A 24,750-nucleotide genomic window follows, 5' to 3' on the forward strand; every position below is an offset into this window, starting at 1 on the left:
GGCGAGGCCGCGTCACCCCGCGGCCGGCGGTGAGGGGAGCGGGGCGGAGCTCCGAGGCTCGCCGGAGGAGACTCGGCGGCCTGGCCTCCGGGGCCCGGGAACCGGGATAAGCGGGCCGGCCGCCGCGGCGGAGGGGGGCGGGCTGGAGCGTGGCCCCGCGTTGGTCATCCGGGTTCCGGGGCCCGGCGGAGGCCGCGCCGGGAGCGAGAGGGAAGTGCGGCCGCCCTGGAACCTGGATATCGCGCGAGGCAAGCCGCGCGCGGGCGGGCGGGCTATGGCGCAGGCGGGTTGCGGGGCCGGCGCTGGCGGCAGGGCCCGGTGCATGGCGGTCTGTCGGCGGAGTCGCCCTCGGGGGCTGTCAGGTTGGTGGCCGCGGGAAGAGTGGGTCCACCGTGCCCCGAGGCGGGAGGCCGGGCGGACGCGGGGCCCCGGGAAGGTCCCGAGCCCGTCGTGCCCACCCTCCTCGGGCCCCGGCCGGGCGGCCGGGCCTCGCTGGACGGCGGCCTGGCCCCACCCCCACCCAGGGTCCCTGCCCCTCTATTCCGCCCTGAGACTCCTCCCCCAGGACTCCCAAACCCCACCCCGTGACCGCGCCCGCCTCCACCTCGCCCGCTGACCCCGGACCTCACCAGGTGACCCCTCCCCGGCCCCCCCCCAATCATTGACTGCTAACTCCAGCCCACCAGATCTCAGTTCTGATACAATCATCACACTGCTTCAGGGCCCCCACGGTCCCTAGTGACCCCTAGAGTCCCCTCTGTGGACACCCTTCAGACCTCTCCGGGCTACTGCAAACCAGACTCCAGTAGTTTCCCACCCACTCATCCACATAACTCTCGTGGTCTTCTGCGCTGTAACACCATGATCATCTTCACCCCAGTGACATCCCTCTTTGACGCCCCCCCCCCCCGCCCCAGCCTCCAGTGTCAATCAGCACATAACTTAAGGCCCCACCGCCGCCGCCACCACCACTGTTGTGGTGCTGAAGAGTATATATGATATGAATATGAAGTCTCAATTGAGGCAGCAAAGAATTCTCGATTGAGTGTGTGGTTCAAGTTCAGGTGCTATCATGTTGGGCTACGGGAACCTGGCAGAGGTCCTTTCCCTATGCTGGACTTCAGGTTCTGTGATGAGATTGAGTTTGGCGATCCCAAATGTTTCTTGCAATTAAAGTTCGGCAGTTTATAGTCAAGACAAACTAGGGAACTGTTCTGTACCCTGTCCCAGAAGGGTAGTCCTGTAACCTCACCCCAGGACCCACTTGCTTCATTGAATCATTTTTTCTTCATTCCCATGGTTGGGCTCTTATTAGCTTGTGAAGCAATATAGCAGAGAGCTTTTGGGAGGTTGACGTCACAAGCTTAGCCCTTCAGCAGAGGCGCTTTGACATACCGTTTAGAGCCTTCCCGGCCCCTTAGTCTCCAGCTCTGCCAAGGGAAGATGGCAAAATGCCTGAGGTAACACGTGCAGAACATTCCGTACCGGTCGCTGGCCCGCAGCAGGCCTTTCAGGTACAGCGGTTGTTTTTAGTGGAGGTCTAACTGTCCTGGGCGCTAGGGACTCCACAGACACAAGCAGGCATCCCATACCAGGCACTACTGCTGCCATCTTGGAATCCCCATCTCTGAAGAGGGCTCCGCACCCCTCAGTGTTACCTCTCGTAGCTCCCGCAGTTACTGTACCTCAAGCTTTGTCTAGATAAAGTAACTTGGCCTCTCACAAGCCCCAAGTGTTAGTTACATCTGTCACTACTCCCTCCTGCCTTTTCCCGGGAGCTGCTTTAAATAAAGGAATCTGGAATTCACACATTTGAACCATCTCAGAAAACCCATGTGCTCACATTGTCTCTCATACCCTGACTTCCTGGTTTCCCAAATTCTCCTCAGAACCTCTTCCTTACTTTCTTGTAATTCTTAAACATAACGTCTGCTTATTTAATCACTTGAAAGGTTTCTACTCTTCTTTGTCCCAAGACTTAGTGACTTTTCTCATCTTGTTCATGACCTTTGACCTCTTATCCCCTAAGACCCCACCCCCACCCCACATCTTGTGTGGGAGGAACATACATACACTTTTTTTTGTTGTTGTTGTTTTTGTTTTTTTGAGACAGGGTTTCTCTGTGTGGCCTGGCTGTCCTGGAACTCACTATGTAGATCAGGCTGGCCTTGAACTCACAGAGATCCTCCTGCCTCTGCCTCCCTAGTGCTGGATTACAGGCATTGTGCCACCACTCCCAGCAGCCTTTATAAAATTGAACAGGGAAAAAGCATCCAAATTTATTTAGTATAACTTGATTGATGGAGAGCTGTCAGTTGAGGTGAAGACCCAAAGATTAAACCTGTTTTTTTTTATTCTAGGCTTGGTGAAGATAGATAGTTCAAGGAAACTGTAAGGCCAAGAGAGCGGATGTTCAGAGGTTCAGGTTCCCACCTGTGACCTGCATCTTTAAAATAAGGATGCTTTTTTTCCCATTGGGTAAGGGAGGGCACCTATCACCTCAGGCCCTTCTGACCTGCTTCAGAGAAGACCTTAGTTCTCATGTCCTCAGATTGCCATGTTTGGGGCATGTCCTGAGCCATGGTAACCCTAACACCTGTCATGCTAAGCCAGCGCTGTACTGCTAAGCTGTATGCCCAGACCCTATGTCTCTGGGCCTTTGGCGCTCCCAACCCCCATTCACTGACATCACTGATAACCACCCCAATCCATTCCTGGTACATATGCCTGAGGAATCTGTGTCCCTGTGCTATGGGAAACCTGTTTTTAGTCTCTCTTCTGGCTCTTCCTCTAATGTCTGCCATCCTCAGCCATGTCCTATTTCCTGAAACCTCTTATTAGCTCTTCCGGTGGCATTGTCATTGGCCTCTGTAAACTGAGTCACTTCTGCCCCGGCACAGTCCCACCCTTCACACACCTGTATGCTCACCCATTCTAAGATGCACCCCCTTAAGGGCCTGCATCTCACCCCCCCCCCATTTTCATCAAGAATTCATTTCCAAACAAATTGCCTCTGTCGCACAGTGCCCACACCTTCCTCCTTCCCTCTCCTTTGTCTGGCCTTCCCTCTCCTTTGTCTGGGTCAGCACCCTCACCTCACAGATTTTTTTTAAATAATTTATTTCATTTTATTCTCTGTGCATTGGTATGAAGATGTCAGAATCCGTGGAACTGGAGTTACAGACAGTTGTGAGCTGCCATGTGGGTGCTGGGAATTGAACCCGGGTCCTTTGAAAGAGCAGACAGTGCTCTTAACCACAGAGCCATCTATCCAGCCCTCTCACAGATCTTGATAACAAGTTGATTATATTGTAACTCTCCTTTCTGCCCAGCTCTGCTCTCCTACTCTCCGTGGCTGTGAATTCTGGGGTTGCCACTTTCAGTCCTGTATCGGAGACATCCTGAACCTCTGTGTTTTCCTGAGAACTCCTCTCTCTTCCGGGAACATCTGATGGATTCAGTTAAGAGCCCCAAGAGTCCCTGTCTTTAGGTAGTAAGGAGAGAGCCTGTAGAATCCTTCCGAATCGGTTAGACTATGTCTCCTCGCCTCTTTCTGAAGTTGCTTTGCTGCAGATCCTGTGAGGATAGAATGTGCTGTCAGCCTCCCCTGGCTGACACTGAATTAGTCCTATTGTTTTCCAAGCCCTTGGCTCCCCTTCCACTGGAAGCTGGATGGTGAATAGCAAAAATGACATTAAAAACCATGCCCGCCAGTCCTGATCTGTGGTCACCCCCCACCCAGTGCTGGCTGCGTGGCCGTAATCAGCAGAAGGTGAAGTTGCAGCGTCCTGTGGGCGGATCTCAGGAGGATCTTGCAGTCTAGGTTGCTGTTATCTTTCCTGGGGTACAGGACATGTTCTGCCTCCTACCAGTCACCCTGGGCCTTCCTTGAGGGCAGAGGCTGGGTCCTTTTCTCTCCTGACGTCTTGATCCCCCCCCAGTCTTTAGACGGTACTCAGCCATTGCTTGTTGTCCTGAGTGGACTCTGAAATTCTGTGTCATGTACAGAAAGCAAGATGCATTGTGTGGCCGTGTCCTCCTCCCACAGAGCTCTCTCAGCATGCTAACAGGCCAGACGTTGCAGAACTTAGATGCCTCTGTGTTTAATCATCTGCTGAGGGAATGGATAACAGTGCCAGGCTTTTGGTTTGTTGGCTTTTAGGTAATAAGCCCCAAAAATGTTGGTCGTGGGCACACTAGACTAGGCGAGATGGCTCAGCAGGTACAAGTTTGGTTCCCCAGGACCCATATAGAAGAGAGAGAACTGGTTCCTCCAAGCTGTCCTCTGACCGCCACACAAATGCCATGGCATGCTTGTGGGTGCGAGCGCGCACACACAGAGTAACTGTAGTTGTAAAGGGGTGTTAGGATCCAGTGGTCACAGGGTCGGGGACTGCTTTCAAGAAAATGGCTATCTGAACTGTTTGGTTTCCTTGGACAGGGCACCGAGGTTGCTAGCTGGCTGTTGGAAACTGTTGGGCCCGTGAAAAGTTTTCATACTACTGTTGCTACTTTTTTGTGCGTTGGAAAGCTGCGTCAGAAGGTGGTGGGCTGTGGGGAAGGGACCTAGCTAGATGAATGTGTACACATTTAGCCCCCTTCCTTGGAAAACACCTCCAATCAAATGAGCTTCTACTGCTGAATCAGGACTTAGCTAGGCTAAGTACAGTATTTAGCCCTAACCTATATCCGGCCTCTCCTGTGTGTGAGAGATCAGAAGGCTAAATTTAAAAATTAGCACTCTGCAAAATTCTGTGCTGGCGGCCTGGGACTTGCACTATCCTAGCAACAGGAACCTGTTGCCTTGGCGCCGCCCCGCTCCACAGCTCAGGTGCGCTTTCTGGTGGGTGATAGCTGGGCTGGAGCTGGAAAAAAGGTGAGGCAGAGGGGGACCCTCCCAGGGTTGCAGAGACCAGACTCAGCAAGGATCTTCTCCCCCTCGTCTGCTTGGAGATCTTGATGGCACAGGGGTTCGTTCCCTGATGTAGCCATTCCTCCATTCTAGAAGTATTCGGTCTGTGTCTGCTGTGAACACGCTTAGGTGCTGGGAATAGACGACCGCGTTCACCTTTGGGGAATAGACGAGAGAACAGATGAAAAATCAAAACCACAACAAGACAACTGAAACTGTTGATAGAGAAGAGAGTGGCCAGGGTTCTTGTTTTAGAAAGAAAGACAAGGAATGTGTTGCTGAAAAGGTGACATTTGAGCAAAGACCTGAAAGACGTTAGGGATGAGCCTGGTATATATCTGAGGGAAGTTATTTTCGAAACAGTGGACAAGCAAGCTCAAAGGCCCTGAGGTAGAAATAAGCCTGTATGTTCCAAAAACACAGGAGCCAGCCAGACTGTGGCTCCCAAATGCCTGCAGTCTGACGAGGGGGAAAGCAGGGGCTGTTGAGATGGGCAATGGATTGGGAGTAGGTCCTGAGTCTCACAGGCCGCCAGCCACTGGAGGAGTCTAGGCCAATAAGGGACATCAGTTGACGCATGTTCTGAAAGCTCATCCTAGCTCCTCTGTTGAGAATAAGCTGTACTGGGACAGAGTGGAAGGACACGCACTGATGGGCTCCTGCAGCAGGAAATGATGGGGGCTATTGCAGCGGGAACTGATGGGGGGTTCCTACAGCAGGAACTGATGGGGGGCTCCTACAGCAGGAACTGATGGGGGGCTCCTGCAGTGGGAACTGATGGGGGGCTCCTGCAGCGGGAACTGGTGGGGGCTAATGCAGTGAGAGCTGGTGAGCGGGGGTGGGGGGGACCGCCTGCAGAGGCGCAGAAAAGAAAAGTTGATGGCTTGAATTCAAAGTAAAGGAGTTAGAAATTGTTGAATTGTGGACTTATTTGGAAGAGGTCCCGACAGAAGGATGGATTGAGCTGAGGACAGCTCCCATTTGTAGCCTGGGTGACTAGAGGGTAGAATTCCTATTTCCTAAGGGGAGGGAGTTTGGAAAGTCAGATTGTAAGGAGGGAGATTAGGAATTGATGGGTTTTTTGTTTGTCTGTTTTTCCTGTGTGGCCCAGGGGCTCATGCTGCCCAGGCTCCAGCTTACTCTGTAGCCAAGACTCTGTGGATGTGTTCTAGTTCGCTTGGATAAATAACAAGGAGTCAGCACTGAGCTCTCGGTACTCTGTAATCTTTCCTGAGGAGGGGTGGAATTGCAGACATGTATCATCAGGCCCCTAGCCTCAGCCCCAGAGTTCACAGGGGTTTCTTTTCCCTCTCAATACTGGAATTCACTTTTTTGCTTTGTTGTTTCTTTGGGACAGGGTTTCTCTGTGTAGCCCTGGCTGTCCTGGAGCAAACATGTTACTTGTGAGAGATTTTTGGAGAGCAGAGTGGAGCTGTTGATAATCAGGTCGACATGCAGGTCTGTGAGACCCCAGCAACTGTCTGCTGTCCCAGTACCAGGCAAAAGGCGCTTGTAGAAGGAAAAACTAGAGGCTTAGGAGAGGGCCTGGGCTCTGCCAGGAGGTAGCTGTGTGAGCCTACAGTTCCCAGCCTCCCTTCTGAAGACCTGTGAGGCCAGAAGGGAGCTGTCACCTCTGCTGCCATTGTGAGTGTCGATGCATTCAAGGCTCAGGACAAACAAGGCGCATGGTGGTGTAGTGGGCGCAGGTCAGAGGCCGTGAGAGCTGCCAGAGCGATGCACTGGTCAGTCTTCTCTCTTCCCCATCCATAAAGTAATACCAGGGAGCACCCGCCGTGTGTGGCGTGCTAATGCCGCCGAGGATATGATCTTGGAGACTGGACCTGCCATCCTGGAGCGCCACTGCATAGCGTCCGTGCTAACAGGCATGAGGGTCCGCAGCACCCACACAAGAGTGGGTGCAGTGGTGTGCATCTGTGGCTCCAGCGCTGGGGAGCTGGAAATAGACAGGGCCTCAGAGCTGGCTGGCCAACCAGACTAGCCAGTCAGTGGATTTCTGGTCCCCAGGAGGTCCTGTCTCAAAAAGTGAGGTTCAGAGTGATTGAGGAAGTCACTGAGGTCAGCGTCCAGCCCTCGACCTCCACATGCACGCAGACACATGTGTTCACACTCAAACACACATTTTAAAATACTCCACCATGAAGCGGTCCCCCGGTTTGCCAGGACATCTTGGCTTCTCTGAGTTTGGGCAGCTTTGCGTGACCACACCCATGCACGTGTTCTCACTCACCTGGATAAATAACAAGGAGCCATCACTGGATCCTATGCAAAGGTTGTGCCTAGCACAAACTTAAGTGGCCACCAAACCGTTTTCCACAGTGGCTCTCTCACATGCCCGGTGACAGGATTCAAGTTCACGTCAGCCCACATCCTTGACCAGCATTTGATGCTGTCAGTGTTCCGGGCACTCACCCTTCTAATGGTCTTCCAGGGCTAGCTGGCTTTCAGTTACATCTTCTGCAAAGATGCCTCTTAAATCTTTTGCCTTCTTTATTTTATTGAGACAGGCTGACTCTGTAGCCTTGGCCTATAACCCGGAAGTCCTGGAGATCTCCTGTATCACCTTGTAAGATCACAGCGTGAGCTGCCACACCCAGCTTGTGTCTGTGGTTTTAATATTTTTATAGTGTTTTTAATTAAAATTTTCCCCTACTATCGATTTTCCTAACAAGCCATGGTGACTACAGCTGAATACTTCGATAGGTGCTCTTCTCATACCATTCTTTCCTTCTTTTTTTCTTTTTTCTTTTTTGAAGCAGGGTCTTGCTGTATATCCTTGGCTAGCCCAGAACTTGCTGTATAGTCTAGGCTGGCCTTGAACTCACAGAGATACACCTGCCTCTGCCTTCCGAGTGCTACAATTAAAGGCACCTCTCAAAGGGTATGGTTACTCCCTAACATGCCGCTGTTGCACTACTGGGTGAACTTGGAAGCAGGTCATCACTGCAGCTCACAGCACTTGCAGCCTGGGGGAGAGTGTGGAGCCCCTTCCCACACCATGAAGGATGCTCAGTAGCGGGTGAGGCTTCTAAACCAGCTCAGTTTCTCTATGGTCAGTGAAAAAAAAAATTAAACAGATAAAAATAAAGGTATGCTCTGCATACCTCTTTTGATTTTGGTCCAGAATTTCCACTCAGAGTTAGTATAGTCCACCAAATGCCTTGATTCTGGACTTTCGTGAACTAAAAATGAGCGTGAGAGCCAGCCGTGAACACCATGTTGGGTGTTCATAAGTCTAGTATTAAAATCCACCTAAGTGTGTAACTAAGGCTGCATTTTAGTTGAAATGGGTTCTGTTCTGTAATGATAGGGGCCTGCATTCTCTGCCCTTTGGAACTGGAATGATCCACTGCCTTTTCTGTGATGTGTTGCAGCAGCCATATAACCCTGCAAAAATGAGCTGGGCTTTTAAAGCCAGTCTGCCTTTGACAGATGTGTGCATGATGCTTTGAGCTGTACAGTTTTCTGTTACTGATTTCCTGTTTTCGTCATTTAGAAAGCCACAGAATTAGGCTCGTGTCTCGGTGTGCACTGACGTCCTCCTCTGTAGTGGCAAATGCAGAATCACTTTGTTCCTGCTTGTCTCCCCAAATCTGTCTCTGATTTGTTTGCCCCTTGTCCCCATCAGCCTCTGTCCCTCCCAGAATAATGTTTGTCATCTGTGAAAAATTTGGATCTGGACCAGATGAGAGGTGAACCTTGGAGAAGACCCGTGCAGGGGCGTGCACTACTCTGCTGTCTTCTGCGTCCCGGGGTGGCTCCACTGAGCGGTTCGTGCAGAGCTGGCTCTGGGGAGGGACCCAGGGGCAAGTCCACCCATCATTGCCGGGAAGCTTGCCTCCCCTGGTGTCTGTGCCTGCCTGTTGTCAGTGCCCAGTTTCGGTAGCCTCGCCTGAAAGGGATTGTATGTGCCTTGTCATAAGAGATCAATGTACCTAGCGTGTGACAGATCAGTGCACAGAGTTCATGGAGGAGTGCCTGGCATGTGTTACGGGTGTGTCCATCATCAGTGTTAGCCTGAGCAGTGGGACAGGCCTTGGGGCCATCAGGGCCAAAGGGAAAGGAGCAGACAAGGAGGCAAATGAAGGCAGAAACCAGTTCTGCAGACAACCGCCCCTTGTTCCTTGAGGAGGGTCGACAGTGCCAGTGGATGGATGGATCCCAGCGCAGGATAGGTGCTGAGTAAGGAGAGTGCCGGGCAGGGAGGCCGCCTGCCTACCAACGGGAAGGGAGTTTCAAAGGGTTCAGATGAGCGGGTTTTACGTCACAAGTGGCCTGAGCAGCATGCGTCTGTGCTCACCACTCAGCTCTGTGTGTGCATCTCACACACAGTCCACAGGAAGCAGCTTAGTTCTCTGCAAATGGATCTGTGTGCCCTTGGCTGGCCTCATTCATGGCTTGCAGCAGGAGGAATCCGTGAGACATTTTTTTTTATGTGGCACTGTCCATTTTCTCAGATTGGTGACCCAGAAGGAAATCCCTGACCTCGGTGGTAGCCAGAAGCCAACTTCATGTCTGAAGGCACAAGCGGCAGTTTGTCATGGAAAGCTTGGGGCTGCAGACGGTGACCCTGAGCGACGGGACGACAGCCTATGTCCAGCAGGCTGTCAAGGGTGAGTGTTGCCGGGGACCTCGGAACCCTGCCCCAGCCCTTTGTGGGAGCTCCCTCCCTGCTCTCCTGCCTGCTGGCCTCACCGAGGGCAGCTTGCTGTGCATGGGAGGGTCTTTTATGTGTTCCTGATGAAAAGGGAACTTAGAATAAACACCTACGGGAAGGCGGAGCAAGCGCTAGCCAAGGCCTCTGCCGTTTTATGGTGCTTCCTGGATAGAGGCAGTTCAGCATCTTTTTTTTTCTTAAGATTTATTTATTTTATGTGTATGAGTACTCTATTTGCATGTATGGTGGTGAGGCATCATATGGTTGCTGGGAATTGAATTCAGGTCCTCTGGAAGAGCAGAGGCTTAGCCGCTGAGCCATCTCTCCAGCCCCCAGTTCACCTTCTTGATTGAAGCAAGTGTAAGCACTGGGTTGCCGTCCTGAGTCTTTACCATGACAAGATAGATACGTAGGTGCAGCAGGGGCGCCCAGCATGCAGTTCGTGTCTTAGTGTCTGGTGCCGGTGGGCGCCAAATAAGCATACCGGGTTCACAGAGAAATCTGAGTTGCAGCTAAGTGACAGATTCCTCAATAGTATAAGGATATCCTCAAATATGCATGGAGCATGTGCTTATCGTCATAGGATTAAATACTAAAAAAAAACATAAAATTCTCCACAGCACTTAAGAACAGGTTGGGGCCTGGAAGGATGGCTCAGTGATTAAGAGTCCGTGGTGCTCTCCCGGAGAACCTGAATTGGGTTCCCAGCACCTGTGTTGGCCTGCCCACAATTGCCAGTGACTCCCGCTCCAGGGAATCCAGCACCTTCTGCTGCTCTCCGAGGCTCCCCACATCCACGCAGCACCACTCCAGGCACATGGAGACCTAGGGAGATTTAGAACAGATGAGGTAGCCCCTGAGCAGACTCAGGAGCGGCCACGTATCAGAGTTTGGAGTTGGGGTCTGGAATGCTTGCCCCTACTTGAGCCTGCACATTCCTAACCTAAAGCTCAGTAGGCGGTCAAGCACTATAGAGTGTCGGCTTTTCAGGTGAGAGAGACTTGGACTGAGGGTTTGTCGTTCGTGTGAAATCCGGACTTGGTTGGCAATTGTGTGCTCCATCTGGCATCCCACCGCCTCTGTCAAGGAAGTTCAGACCAAGACAGACGGAGAACCAGCAGAGTGCTGCTGGGTGCTGGGGCCTTTGGGCAGGGGCGGTCCTCCTTTCTTCCCAGCATTCTCAGACATGCCTCATGCTATCTTGTCTTCCTGGACAGAATCACCACCCTTGACCACCTTTTCCAGATCTGTGAGCATTGCTGTCCTTATGACCTTTTGCTGCCTCTCATTTCAATACATGACTAAGAAAGTTTCCATGCCTGGGTTTACAGGTGCCTTGTTTATTGGTATTTCATTTAAGATTGTGTGGGATTCTTTCCTTCTTTCCTTCTTTCCTTCTTTCTTTCTTTCTTTCTTTCTTTCTTTCTTTCTTTCTTTCTTTTGTTTTTTGAGACAGGGTTACAGGGTTTTTCTGAGTAGCCCTGTTGTCCTGGAACTTACTCTGTAGATCAGGCTGGCCGTGAACTCAGAGATCTGCCTGCCTCTGCCTTGACTGCTGGGATTACATGCCTGGCCCATAATGTTGTTTCTTGATAATGATGTGAGATAGCCTTGTCATCAGTAAGCACTTGAGGTGGCGGGGTTTCTGGGAGGCCTGTCACAAACTTGTCTGTTGTTAGTGTTCTTTCTAGGATTGTTCTCTTGAGAAAGTGTTTTCTCTAGAATACTTCTGGAGTCTAAACCCTCTGACTTTCTTATAAGCCCTGCCCCTCTGGTGCAGTCTGTGAGAGAAAGAATGTTGGGTTCCTAAGTGGGCCATGTTTTCTCCTCAGGCCCCGTTCCTTTCCTTGTCTAGCTTTCAACAGAGAATTCATAGTTGAATGAGCGAAAGCATTGGCAGCCTGGCACATGCCTATGGTTCTGTATCAGGAGACTGCGGCAGGCCTGAGCTGCAAAGTGGCACCCTGTGTCAAAAGAGCAAAACAACAAGAGTGAGCTGTCTGGCCCCAGAAGCCACTCTTCGCAAATCTTTTCTTCTGAAGTAAAGTCTTTGCCTCCTCCACCTCTCTGTCTGTATCTTTCTCCCATCATTCTTTTCGGGTCCGTTTCCTGCCTCCTCCATTGTGTTGCAGTGTATGCTTGTCTGTGTGTACGCACGTATACACACGTGCAAGCACACACGTTCACGAATGTTTAAAAACTTCCTCCAGCAAAACAATTATTCTCTTACCTTTAAATTCAGTCTTACTCAAAATCCTAGGACACGCACAGCACTCTTTTCTAGAATGCACCATGAATGGCCCCCAAGTCCATTTCCTGCTAGAGTCCCTGTTGCCCTCTGAAACCATGGAGCCTGGGCTCACCACTTCCTCCTGGCATCCTAGTCTTCTGAACTCCCACAGGAACTGCTCATTAAGTTCTGCTTACAGCAGCCTAGGCCTTTTCTAGCTTGCCTCTCCAGACTTCAAAGTTCTCCCACAGAAAATTCCTGAGACTTGGGATCCACACTGTGAGGCCACAGCCAGCATCCCTCCCTGTGGCTCCAGTTTCTGTGAGTCTCCTCTGCCTTGCTGTGATGGAATACTGTACACAGAGGACAGGAAGGGGAAAGCGGTCATTTTGGCTCATGGTTTTGAGGTGTTCAGTCCATGGTCATTTGGCCCCATGTGCTTGGGCAGAACATGGTGGCAAACAGGAGGGACACACACGCACACACACTCACACACGCACGCACCGTTCGACCTCCAGGGGCCCACTCCTTCCAGCGAGGCCTACCTCCTATCGTTTTCAGAACTTTCCAAACCGGAGAGCATCTGCTCTTCAACACTGTGCATAAGCACGATGGGTCGCAGCAGTGCTGTGCATAACTGCACTGTATATAACAACCCAAGAAGACGCCCTCCGGGGGCGAACCTGGGGGTTCCCCTGCGGGGGAATGTCAGCCGAGGCAGCGGAGGCCAGCTGGTGTTTCTCCTCACTTGCTGGGCTCCAGTTCCTAAGCTGGAAACTTGTAATGAAAGCAGCAGACGCATCTCTTGTGTGAATTTGTCAGTCTCCCTTCCTTCTTCCCGTCCTGACTCCCAGGCCCCTCTCTGCCCTCCTGAGAGGAGGGCGTGTCTAGCTCCAAGACCTTCCCAGGCGTGGTGGCTCATCTCCATGCACTTGGAACTTAGGCTGTGGAGGATGGAGGATGGGAGGGATTCAAGGTTATCTCCAGCTACATCGTGAGTGTGAGGAAAGAGGGAAGAAAGACATAGATCAGCCAGGACACAGGGCCCATAAAACAGACCCAGGCAAGAGGATGGCCATTTTGGGGACAGCCTGGGCCACAGATCAAGACCCTATCTGAAAAGTCAAGGATTAGGCATGTACACACACCTGCACAGTGACTTTGAGGTCTCCATTAGCAAATTCTGGGTCAGCATGGGCTGTATGGCAAGATCCTGTCTCAAGAAACACTTCAGACGGGGTGGATGTGGGGGTTTGGGGTTCTGTAGAGCAATCAAGGAAATATGAGCTAAGACAACACAACAGTCACACTCAGGCGAGGCAGCTGGCTCGGTCACTTAGCACATAAGCCTGAGGACCCAAGTTCAGCTGTCAGCGCCCACATAAAAAGCTGGTGCAATGCTGTATGCTCACAGTCACAGCTGGGAGGCCGAAGCAGGAGGACTCCAGGGACTCTCTGGCCAGCCAGCCTAGCGTAATGTGGGAGCTCCTGGCCAACCGTGAGAGGTGCTGTCTCAAAAGCAAGGGGAAGGCTTATTGAGAAACAGTACCCAAGGTTGACCTCTGGCCTACACACACACACACACACACACACACACACACACACACACACATACGCACAGCCCCGTTTTGTTTTACTTCCATTTCTTTATTTTTATTTTTTTCAAGAAGGGGTCTCATGTAGTCTAGGCTGGCTTCAAATTCAAACTCTGTAGCAAAGGCTGGCCTTAAACTCCTGTTCTTCTTGCCACCACCTCCCAAGTGCTGGGGTTGGAGCTGTGCACCACCTCATCTGGCTACTTCCGTTTCTTTCAAAGTGCACATCGGGCTTGCTAGAGTGAACACTGAAGATTGTGGCGGTCCAACCATATACCTGGCACATTCGGTGATCTCCTTCAGCCCTCACAGTGTAGAGAAGAGAGGGTTGCTGAGGAGATGAACAGGGAACTGAGACAGGCTAAATAAGTGACCTGGGGCCACGCAGTGAGTAAGAGCCTGGACCCTACGCTCAGGAGGTTGGTCTTGGCTGCAGAGCCCACTGTAGCTGCCGTCCATGCCAAAGCCTGCCTTGTGGGAAGCCCCAGGTTCTGGCATACTGTTACAGGGGGAAATGAGGAAACACCTTTAATTTGGTTAGTTTGGTCTATATCCGAATCTCTCAGCGTTTGGGATCTTCCCTGATTCAGGACATTCTTTGATCTCAATTTAGCTCAATCTCAGCACCTCACCATTAGATTAGAAGTCCTGTCTTCATGGGCATGGGTTGAATAAGAAAGAAAACTGCTCCGTGGTGGGTGACCGGAAGGGGACACATAAGGCCACTTCATGGCAGGATGATCTTTTCCCTCACATCCTCCAGAACGAGGCTTAAGAGGTGCTGCATGAGGGAACATGGCGGATGTTAGCCATGCGTGGGCCATGGCAAGGATTTAAAGACTCAAATAGGCACCTGCTGAAGCAGGCAAGCGCGTGGTAGACCTTTGCCAGGCCTGCCCACTCCTCTGCTTCCACCTCCCCAGGAGAGAAGCTGCTCGAAGGGCAGGTGATCCAACTGGAGGACGGGACCACTGCGTACATTCACCAGGTGGCGATACAGAAAGGTGAGGCGCCCCACACAGGCCTGGCAGCCCCCACTGAGGCGCCCTCCGTGGCCATGGGCTCCGGAGGACTGCTGGCGTTGCTCTCTTTTCAGAGCCTTTCTCCTTTGAAGATGGTCAGCCCGTGCAGCTGGAGGATGGCAGCATGGCCTACATACACCACACACCCAAAGGTGGGCCCATGGTCTGCATGGCGGTGGGGAGAGAAGAGGCGGAGCTGGAGAGGCCGGGGGAGTGAGGGCAAGCATGCTTACCTCAGAACAGCCTTGCATGGGCCTGCCTGCCCAGGCAGACCCCCAGAAGCAACTGCCTCTACCACAAGAGGGCAGGCTTCACCACAGACCAGGGAAAGAAACCTAACCTTTAACAGCTCCTCAGTAGGGGTAGTGGTCCTTACCTGTACTCCCAGCGCTTGGGAGGCCAAGGCAGGATTGCCAGGAGTTCAGGGACAGCCTGTGCTGCACAGTGTGTTCTGGGCTGGTCAGGGCTATGGAATAAGGCTGTTTCAAAGACCCAAAAGAACAAAGTTTCCAGAATAATTACCTATTCTGGAAGGAGTTTCGTGGCAGGTACACACGAGGCGTTGCGCTGGGGCACACACAGCAGAACCTCATCAGCCAGGGCCCTCCTCAGTACAGGCTAGCCCACATGGAGGGACTGAGTGTGCCAGCGAGCAGGCTCAGGAGCTCCTGTGAGCAGACGGACGGACTTATCACAGCCTGGCTGCTAAAGTTAAGCCTTCCTTTCTGACCCCTTAGTCCACAAGAAATTTGACGTGGCCCTAGATGTATAGTTATGTAACGTTTCTATACAGATAATCAGCCACAGATAATGAGTCAGAAAAAGATTTACAGTTGTTGGGCTGGACAGATGACTCAGCAGTTAAAAGCACTCACTGCTCCTACAGAGGACCCAGGCTTGGCACATACTTTTGTTTTATTTTTTTAAGACAGGATTTCTCTGTGTAGCTTTGGTTGTCCTGGACTCTCTTTGGTAGAATGCTGGGATTACAGGCATGTGCCACCGTGCCTAGCTATAAACATTTTTAAATCAAAAGAAAAGAAAAAGAACAGTTCTTTGGCAGCTCTAACTTCACCGCTGTTAAAGGCAAATGTGATTTGCACACCGAGCTCCAGGCTGAGTGTCCGGAGCACGGGGTGCTGATAGATGCGGGCCGCAGAGCATCTTCAGCAGTTCAGACTTGACTGAAAGCAGAAGTGGCTGTAAAGTCAGTGCCCCTCACATCGCGTAGTGCAGAGCGGCGGCAGCATGTCAGAGCCATCTCAGAAGTGGTTGGAGCTCTGTCCTAATCCCAGGTCAGAACTCACTTAGCAGTTTTTATGAAATTCAAGTCAGCAAGTCAAACTGCAGTTTCTAAAAATTCAAATGTATAAAACACAACATAATCCAAATGCAGACTGACTCGATCCTTGCTGAGCGGTGACAGTAGGAAAATACTGTTAAACGATTAGGATTCTGTGAGAACAGGGCACTGTGGATGAACTGCACCCATAGCACAGAGTCTGACCTGAGATGTTTCAGACAGGGTCGGCTTGTGTGGCGAGGTTGGACAGCATGCGGAATTTAAAGTGTGTGATGTGTGTTCAGCACTGGGCCTGCAGTCACCTGAGCAACACTAGCAGCACCCCCAGGCACGCCTCCAATTCACTGCGCATTTTGTTTTGAATCATTTTTTAGCCATTGTACATTCAGAAACAGTTGGACCAGTTTTTCACAGGTGCAACGTTCAGTTAAGTAGAGGCATGTGAGGTCACAGGCCAAGCAGCTGGGAGGCAGTGGGAGAGGAAAGGCAGGGCAGGCTCAGCGCTCCAGACAGGACCAACCTGTGCAGGAGTGGATGTGGGAGGTGACCTCAGGAGAACGGCACATCCAAGGAGCCACTGGGGCAAGAGTGCTGGGAAATAGGGCGAGGAGATGAGAGCCAAGGCCAGAGCAAGTCCGGGTCATCGGAATAGAGAACTGGCTCTTTATCCTGACACCAGATGGACTGGGTGGGGGCCGATGAGACGAGCCACCGGGCAGGAAGCCCTTGGGGTAATCTAGGTCAAGATGAGAATGGGCCAGGCCCTCTAGGAGGCAGTGAGCCCCAGTCTGTGTCCTCTGGAGGCCTTGTCCCTATGAGGGCAGCCCCAGGAGGACCAACAAGGAAGATGAGCACAGTGAGGTCTGAGGAGTTCGCCCACTGAACCCCTGGGTGGACTCGCTGCACATAGTCAGGGTCTCAGCTGGGTCTCCTGTGTGGCATCAGGACTAACCTCGTGTGCCCTGTAGAGGGCTATGACCCCAGCGCCCTGGAAGCTGTGCAGCTGGAAGACGGCTCCACCGCCTACATCCATCATCCCGTGTCTGTGCCGTCCGACAGCACCATCCTGGCTGTGCAGACAGAGGTGGGCTTGGAGGACCTGGCAGCAGAGGATGAAGAGGGCTTCAGTGCAGACACGGTGGTGGCCCTGGAGCAGTACGCAAGCAAGGTGAGCACCACCTCTTGGCGCTGCCAAACCGTCTTCTCCAGCTAAGTGTAGTAGTTCGTGCCCGGGGTCCCAGCCCTTGGCATGTTTAAACAGGAGCTTGCAGCCATCCTGGACCACACAAGAGCCTATCTCAAACCAAACCAAAACATAGACCATCACTTCTCTAGAGACACTGGCCAGCCTGTGCCCAGATACAACCAGGGCTGCTCGTACCTCCGTGCCTCTACCCTAGCTCCCTGCCACTGCTCTTCTCTCCTTTTGACCCACTGAGCCACCAGGGCAGCTGTGCGCTTACCCTTGTTTATGCTGTCTGAGGGGAGAAGGCTGCTCTCCGGAACAGTGGCTTCTGTGTGGCAGGAAGTCAGGCCCAGCCCCTCCCAAGCTGCCGTGATAATCCTCTGCTCTTTGGGAAAGCTCTGCCTGTGTCCTTTTATTGGTTTTCCCATGTACTGAAGTAAGATGCTGGTATATTTATTGCTTCTCTGAGACTTATGCAGTCACTTGGGAAAATAAACCCAGCAGGCAGTTTGCAGGCGTGTGCCCCAGAGAAGCTGGGATTATTGGAACGTGAGGCCTGTTGAGAAGGGCACTGAATCTCCCAGTCTTTGCTGGACCTGTGGTCTTGCCCACCGAGGCCAGCAGTGGAGACCCGTGAGCCATGGGCATGCTTCCACACTGGCTTGGACCACAGAGCCTCGATGGTTGGTCAGGGCTAACCTGCAAGCTGGGAGGGGTTAGTTTCTGAGTTGTACAGGAAAGAGGAAGTTTTCATATCTCTTCGAAAGGAAGCGCAAACCTTACCACAGCCCCTTCGCCCTACGGTCTGTTAAAGGCCAAATGTGAGACAAGGAGAACTAGGCTTTCGTTCGTTAAAGCCAGCGCCTTGAGGTCAGTGCTGGCTCTGCCACTACCTAGTCCAGCCTCGGCTGAGGCCTCCCAGGCCCAGCTGCGAGGGTCCAGGTGGTTTCAGAAGCCACTTTCAGCCCTAATGTCTCCACTCCCTCAACCACTGTGCTAGCTCCTCCTCGGCAGGGTCTCCGCTGGGAGGAGAGGACTTGCTTCCCAGCCCCCGCCTCCCTCCGAGGTGTGTATGGTCTGCAGGGGGCCTAACTCAGCCTAGTTCAGGGCAGCCCTGCTTCCCGCCTTCCCTCCCTCACCCACCAGGCTGCCCCATGCCTGTGTGCCAGCCCTGTCTCTCATGGAGCATGCCTGCATGTCTGTCCCTGTCTGTCTACATGTCTCTGTGCTTCAGGTGCACGCCCTCACAAACATCATTGCAGTATTGCAGTGACAATTACGGAATTTTGTTTTCTTTAAAAACAAGCAAACAGTGTTTTTGCTTTAATCCTGGGAGTGGGGGTGCAGGCTGCTTTGTCTGTCCACAGCAACTGACTGTGATTTGCCTCGTGCCCTGGCAGAGGCGTGGTAATGGCAGCTGCAGATAGTTTCTGTGATTGTGTGGCGTTTGGAATTCTGGGAACATTTTGAAGGGTACATAAATGTTAGGGCCTTGAGAGACAGGGTTGGTGGTTGATGGTTGTTCGTGGGAGTTGATAGCAGTTTGTTTGTAGTCAAGCTCAAAGAAGAAAGAAGTTAGATTCGAGGATCTCTCTCTCTCCCCTCTAGCCTTCTCTCCTATCTAGTGAAACCGGGGTGAGGGGGCTGGTAAAAGGGGGTGGGAAAGAGAAGAACTCACAAAGTAGCAAAGACAAGCTACACATCATATATATGCAGTAATACAGAATAAATTTAAAAAGGAGTTCCGGTTCTAAGCACATCACTCAAGGGACTGTTGTCTTCTTGCCTCCTCCCTTCCCTTCTGGAACCACCAGCCTTTGGCCACAAGGAGCCATGCCATGCTGTGGGGTTTGAAGGACAATGCTTGAGCACTCGGTCCCCAGTTGGTGATGCTGTTTGGGGACATTTAGAAGGAGCAGCAGGAAGTGTGCTTCTAGGCATGGACTTTGAGATTTTTCTTTTCTTTTTCTTTCTTATTTTTCGTGACAGGGATTCTCTGCATAGCCTTGGCTGTCCTGGGGTCATTTTGTAGACCAGGCTGGCCTCGAACTCACAGAGACCTGCCTACCTCTGCCTGCCAGAGTGCTGGGATCACAGGCGTGACTTTGAGATTTAACACCTCCTGCCACTTCGGTTCATTCTGTTCTGTGCTGTGTAGGAAACTGTGAGCTCTCAGCTTTCCAGGTCCCGTGCAGTCTCAGTTCTGTTCTCTGGGTCTTAGACTATTAGCAGGGCCTTGTATCCTCCCTCCTCATCCCCTCAGGGACTACAAAGAGGAACACCAAGATATTTTTTCTCAGGTTCTGCACGATAGCCCAGCTCCCCATAATGGCAAAGGGCAGCATGTTGGAGACAGAGCCTTCCGCTGTGGCTACAAAGGTTGCGGACGTCTCTACACCACCGCCCATCACTTAAAGGTAAGGGCCGGCAGGCCGCTTTCAGCCCTGTTCCACGTAAGGCTGTAATTCTGCTCTGGCACTGCCCTGGCTCTGCCTTCATGTCACCTGCTGGGAGGGCGGGCTTACAGAGCTGTGCACAAAGGAAGCTGGGACACAGATAGTGTGGGAGGGAAGAGAAACAAAGAGCTCAGCCCATGCTCTGAGTTCTGGGTTCGCTTCTCCTCACAGGTACATGAACGAGCTCACACAGGCGACCGTCCGTACAGGTGTGACTTCCCCAGCTGTGGAAAGGCCTTTGCGACAGGTAACACACATGGGGATTGGCGTCCAGTTGCGGGCAAAGGGTTCTAGATCCACTCGGGCACCTCTTCAGAGGTGGCCGAGCACAGAGCATTATCCCAAAGAAACCACTGAGACCTCCCAGTGAGAGCCGTGGGGCCTTCGGATAGGCTGTGGCACAGGCAGAGAGGCCTGCCTCTTGAGTCAGCTCTGGTCGCCAGCAGCTGTGGCCTCCTGAGGGCTGTGGCCTCTCTGGCTTGGTCTCCCCTGTGAAGCAAAGACCCGTAGGGCCTGCTTCTCAAGGCTCCCTCTGAGGCCGGAACGGGTCACAGGGCACAGTGGGCTTTTCCTGGGTAAACGGGACAGAGGCTGTCCTGAGCCTCCAGAGCCTTCCGGAGCATCACTTAAACCAGAGAGGCTCTAAGTAAGGTTGGCAGTGAGGGATGAGGCTCTGCTGACCGCTCTTCTCACCTCCCGCCACACACGGATAGGCTATGGGCTAAAAAGTCACGTGCGTACTCACACGGGGGAGAAGCCATACAAGTGCCCAGAGGAGCTGTGCAGCAAAGCCTTCAAGACCTCAGGAGACCTTCAGAAGCACGTCCGGACCCACACAGGTAGGCTGGGCCCACCCCCTGCACAGGGGCCAGGGGCTCACTGTGCTTTTCAGACGGAGGCCCGGAGCCCGCGGCCACATCTTCTTGCTCCAGTCCTCCTGAGCCATCCCTCGATCCACACAGGCGAGCGCCCGTTCCGGTGCCCTTTTGAGGGCTGCGGCCGCTCCTTCACCACCTCGAACATCCGCAAGGTACACGTGCGCACGCACACAGGCGAGCGGCCCTACACCTGCCCCGAGCCCCACTGTGGCCGCGGCTTCACCAGCGCCACCAACTACAAGAATCACGTGCGCATCCACACAGGTGGGCCAGCTGGCATGTGAGGACCGCCCTCCCCAGGCCCCACGTCCCTCTGGTGTAGGCATCTGATCGGGCCACCTCTCAGCTCCAGGCCTTCTCTGCCCGCCACTCCAGGCTGGGCTGGGTGGGTACCCCTGAGCCAGCTCACCGACCCTGAGCAGTTCCCCATCGGTCGCTGGGTCTAGTCCGACAGGCCTTGTCCACCCTCTGTAGAGTTGGACAGCTCCTAGCCACCCTCGGGCACCCCTCTGAGCTCTGGAAGGAGGCCAGGGTCAGGGATGGTCTGGAGGAAGCAGAGTGAAATGTCCCCTTCATCCGAGCCTCTGCTACGCATATGACTCTTGTGTCCTTACCTTCCATCGTCTCTCGACCCGCCCCCACATTGCAGTGCCCTCCCTGCCTCCCCTGTGTAAGCCTGGCTCACTCTTTCCAGCCTGTGTCTGGGTGCAGAGGCCCCGCCCTCGTGCCCTCCTGTCTCCCTCCCACAGTCTTCCCCAGCTCCCACCACTCAGGCTCAGTTCTCAGCCCTGCCCTCCCCTTCACCAGCCCTGTCCCCTAGCTTCCCGCTGGCCAGCCCCAGTCCCCACCCCCTCACAGCCCCGTGTCCCCAGGGGAGAAGCCATACGTCTGCACGGTGCCAGGCTGTGGGAAGCGTTTCACGGAGTACTCGAGCCTGTACAAGCACCACGTGGTGCACACGCACTGCAAGCCCTACACGTGCAGCAGCTGCGGCAAGACCTACCGGCAGACCTCCACCCTCGCCATGCACAAGCGCAGCGCGCACGGGGAGCTGGAGGCCACCGAGGAGAGCGAGCAGGCGCTGTACGAGCAGCAGCAGCTGGAGGGTGAGGGCACGGAGCACCAGGCGGGCCGAGGCTCTGCTGGGCCTGGCGGCAGGTGACAACCTCGGCTTTCCTCTCCTAGCGGCCTCCGCTGCCGAGGAAAGCCCACCACCCAAGCGAGCCCACATCGCTTACCTTTCGGAAGTGAAGGAGGAGAGTGCTGACATCCCAACCCAAGTAGCCATGGTGACGGAGGAGGATGGGAACCCTCAGGTGGCTCTGATCACTCAGGATGGTACCCAGCAGGTAGAGGCCCTGGGGATACCCGGAACAGTTTCAGAATGGCCCCTGACATGCCCACCCTCCCCGCCAGCCAGGCTCTGTCTCACCTTTATGAACCTCAGAGAGCTGCAGCTGAGGGCACACGCGTGTCACCCGAGCCCTGCTCCTCCCAGGCTCTCCCTCTGGATGATAAGCGTGTGCTCAGGGGTGCCACATCAGTGAGTCTCAAAGCCCGCAGTCTAGTCTGCTCGTGTTGCAGCGCAGCGCACCCGACCCCTTGGCCATGCGGCACTGCTCCGTGTGTCTCTTCCTTCTAGAGTGATCAGGAAGACGCGTTAGGCCGAGGCCCTGGCCTGCATGTAGCGGGTTACGGGCAGAGTAGCAGGAAGTAGAGGGGTCAGCAGAGCACGCCCTCACCGGCTCTCTCTGCAGCCCTGGCCCTGCTGTGCCTGCCCCGCCCAGTGCTCTACCCCTGGCACCAGAAGCTGCCACCTTACTGTAGCTGAGCTTGTCCAGGGCGCTGGGTGGGCCTCCCCTGTGCTCCAGCTTGCCTCCCTCCCATCGGCAGGTCAGCCTGTCCCCAGAAGACCTGCAGGCCCTGGGGAGCGCCATCAGCGTGGTGACTCAGCACCGCAGCACCACCCTTGCCATCCCCAGTCAGCACGATGAGCTGGCCGCCTCTGGCACACACACTGTCACCATGGTCAGCGCCGATGGCACCCAGGCTCAGCCCGTACGATCAGGCGGTTTGCTCATTCTGTGTGACCCTTCCCGTGGTGGGGAGGGGGATGGGGGACATCAAATGTGCAGACCAAACTCATCACGATTTCTCATGAGACAAAGATAGCATGAGATGTCTCCCTGCCAGGCCTCATTGTTATGGGCCTGTAATTGTAGCTACCCGGGAAGCTACGGCAGGGGGATCACAAGTTTAAAGTCAGTCTGGGCAACTTAAGTGAGACCCTGCCTCAAAAACTGCAAAAGCATAACAAGGACTAGGGATGCAGCTCAGTGATCGTCTACCTGCCCTACTGTGCACAAATCCCCAAACTCAGTCCCTGGGACTGTCACCACCACATTGCCAGCCTCCAAGAAAATCCAGTCTGGTACGTCTGCTTGCGTGGGCAGGGCACAGGAGCTGGGGTCGGTAGACAGCCTTCCTGCTTGCTTTCAGGTCACAATCATTACCTCTGGGGCCTTGGTGACTGAGGAGTCAAGTGTGGCATCTCTCCATCACCAACAGGTGGCACTGTTGGCCACAGCCAACGGAACACACATCGCAGTGCAGGTGGGTGGAAAATGGAGGAAATGGGGTTCCTGCCCAGAGAAGGCAGCTGGGCAAGAGGAACAGGGCGCTGGCCTGGTGAAGGAGGGCCGAGTTCAGGCTCCTCTCCACCAGCATCCAGCATCTGGAAGAGGCAGAGTGGGGAAGTCCTTTTCCTTGGGGGTGGCTGAGGCAACAGGCCTGTAGTTCAAGCCTTTGTCTTCTGGAGTCTTTCTCTTCACCTGGGAGGTAAAGAGGCCAGAGCACATTCTCTCCAAGGACCTTTCTAGTCAGGTACTCTTCTGTAAGCTGGCTGGTGTCTCCTACACAGAGCAGCTGGCCCAGGTCTTGCCTAATAGAACTATCTATCTGTCTGTCTGTCTGTCTGTCTATCTATAGAATATTTATTTATTTATTTATTTATTTATTTATTTATTTAATTTATTGGTTTTTCTAGGCAGGGTTTCTCTGTGTAGTAGCCTTGGCTGTCCCAGACGCGCTTGTCCACCTGCCTGGCTGACAGGACTTTTTATCTGGGAGTTTCCCCTATTGGAGCTCTAATAAGAAAGAGCAGGTGGGGCTGGACAGTGGTGGCGCACGCCTTGAGTCCCAGCACTTGGGAGGCAGAGACAGGAATTGCTCAGCTCTGTGAGTTTGAGGCCGGCTGGTCTACAGAGCAAGTTCCAGGACAGCGGGGTGGTTACATAGAGAAACCCTGTCTTGAAAACCAAACACGAGCAAGTGGACCATCCACACCTCTGCTAGGGTCTGGAGGGGAGGCCCTTACACTGTTCTCGTCTTCACAGCTGGAGGAGCAGCAGACCCTGGAGGAGGCCATCAGTGTAGCCACTGCTGCCATGCAGCAAGGGGCTGTGGCCCTCGAAGCCTCAGAGAGCGGCTGCTGAGCCCAAGAGGACTGGCTCCCACACCATGCCAGAGAAGGTGCCATGCTCACAGGCAGCCCTGCCTCCGGGGGGCCTGGCTGTGGCTGACCCCAAGAAGATGGCCACATAGGCCTCCAGAGTAAGAAGGCAACAGGAAAATGGCCTCTGGTGGAAAGGGCTGAGGCCCACACCCAAGATGAGGGTCGGGCAGCGGGTGCTGAAGATGTCCAGCTGGGGGACCAGGCTGCCCGACCCCTGCTTTCCTCCCTCGGGAGAACGTTCTTCCCGCTTCTGTCCGCTCCCTTCCTCAGGGAGATGGGAGCCAGGTGGACAAGGACTGGCCTCCACCCTGACTGGTTGGGCCACCAGGAAAAGGTCGACAGCTCTTCAGCCCAGAGCCTCCCAGCAATAACCATCTCCCGGGGGTAGGGTAGCCAAGATGCCTCGCCACTTGGCATCAGGGACTTCCTGCCACCACAGTCAGAATTAATTCCTCAGGGGCCTGGGGCTGGAGAAAAGGTGTCGCGCCACAGCTCCCGGTGGCTCTCACCTGTCTGTGGCAGAGTGACAGAGAGTGGCCTGCACTGCTGGGAGCGGGCTTACTTTGTTTTGTGGTTTGGTTTTTTAATTCTATTTTGATAATTTTTTTTTTTTTCCTGCTCTGGGTAGTGGCGGCAAACGGGTGAATGAGTATTTAATAAAAGTTGCAAGTTTCCACTTGGGCTTCTCCATCGTTTATGCTGGCCCAAGCCAGCCGGCCTCCCTGGCACAACCCTGCATAGTCCAGCTGGCAGGCAGCTCTCCATGGGTCCAGGCAGGAGGAGGCCCCAGGAGAGCTGGGACCTGAGCCCTGAGAGCTGCTGGCAGGCTTCTGCCCACACCTACACCAACAGGGCCAGAGTGGTCGTGGTGCCCACGTGGCTGAAGCTTGGGGCTGCTGGGCTGGGAGAACTGTGGGTCTCCTGCCTTGACTGACTCCACTGAATGGAGCCTGAGCCGGCCCTTCCCAGCCACCCCCAC

The 24,750-nt window shown here is 53.8% G+C and overlaps 1 protein-coding gene across 2 annotated transcripts; it reads left to right on the top strand.

Moving 5' to 3' along the window:
- The first annotated feature begins 8 nt into the window (after positions 1 to 8).
- Znf76 (zinc finger protein 76) lies at positions 9 to 24,447 on the top strand. Of its 2 annotated transcripts, none has more exons than XM_021630132.2 (14): positions 9 to 362; positions 9,388 to 9,543; positions 14,336 to 14,416; positions 14,509 to 14,586; positions 16,706 to 16,905; positions 19,224 to 19,340; positions 19,551 to 19,626; positions 20,093 to 20,218; positions 20,342 to 20,521; positions 21,130 to 21,363; positions 21,443 to 21,606; positions 22,151 to 22,315; positions 22,757 to 22,870; positions 23,653 to 24,447. In XM_021630132.2, the coding sequence occupies exons 2-14, from the start codon at positions 9,471 to 9,473 to the stop codon at positions 23,749 to 23,751; spliced, it is 1,707 nt and encodes a 568-aa protein (XP_021485807.1). In that variant the 5' UTR covers positions 9 to 362; positions 9,388 to 9,470; the 3' UTR covers positions 23,752 to 24,447. The 2 variants fall into 2 exon arrangements, with proteins under 2 accessions (XP_021485807.1, XP_021485811.1); XM_021630136.2 differs by having other exon boundaries at positions 9 to 248.
- Positions 24,448 to 24,750: the final 303 nt, after the last annotated feature.

This window comes from Meriones unguiculatus, chromosome 16 (genome assembly GCF_030254825.1).
Source record: "Meriones unguiculatus strain TT.TT164.6M chromosome 16, Bangor_MerUng_6.1, whole genome shotgun sequence".
Taxonomy (NCBI): Eukaryota; Metazoa; Chordata; class Mammalia; order Rodentia; family Muridae; genus Meriones; species Meriones unguiculatus.

Excerpts from the sequence above, each read along its gene's own strand:
- Znf76 (XM_021630132.2), top strand. The coding sequence starts at position 9,471 with ATGGAAAGCTTGGGGCTGCAGACGGTGACCCTGAGCGACGGGACGACA. Across the intron at positions 16,906-19,223 it reads TGGAGCAGTACGCAAGCAAG|GTTCTGCACGATAGCCCAGC; the intron begins GTGAGCACCACC and ends ATTTTTTCTCAG. Across the intron at positions 21,607-22,150 it reads CTCAGGATGGTACCCAGCAG|GTCAGCCTGTCCCCAGAAGA; the intron begins GTAGAGGCCCTG and ends TCCCATCGGCAG.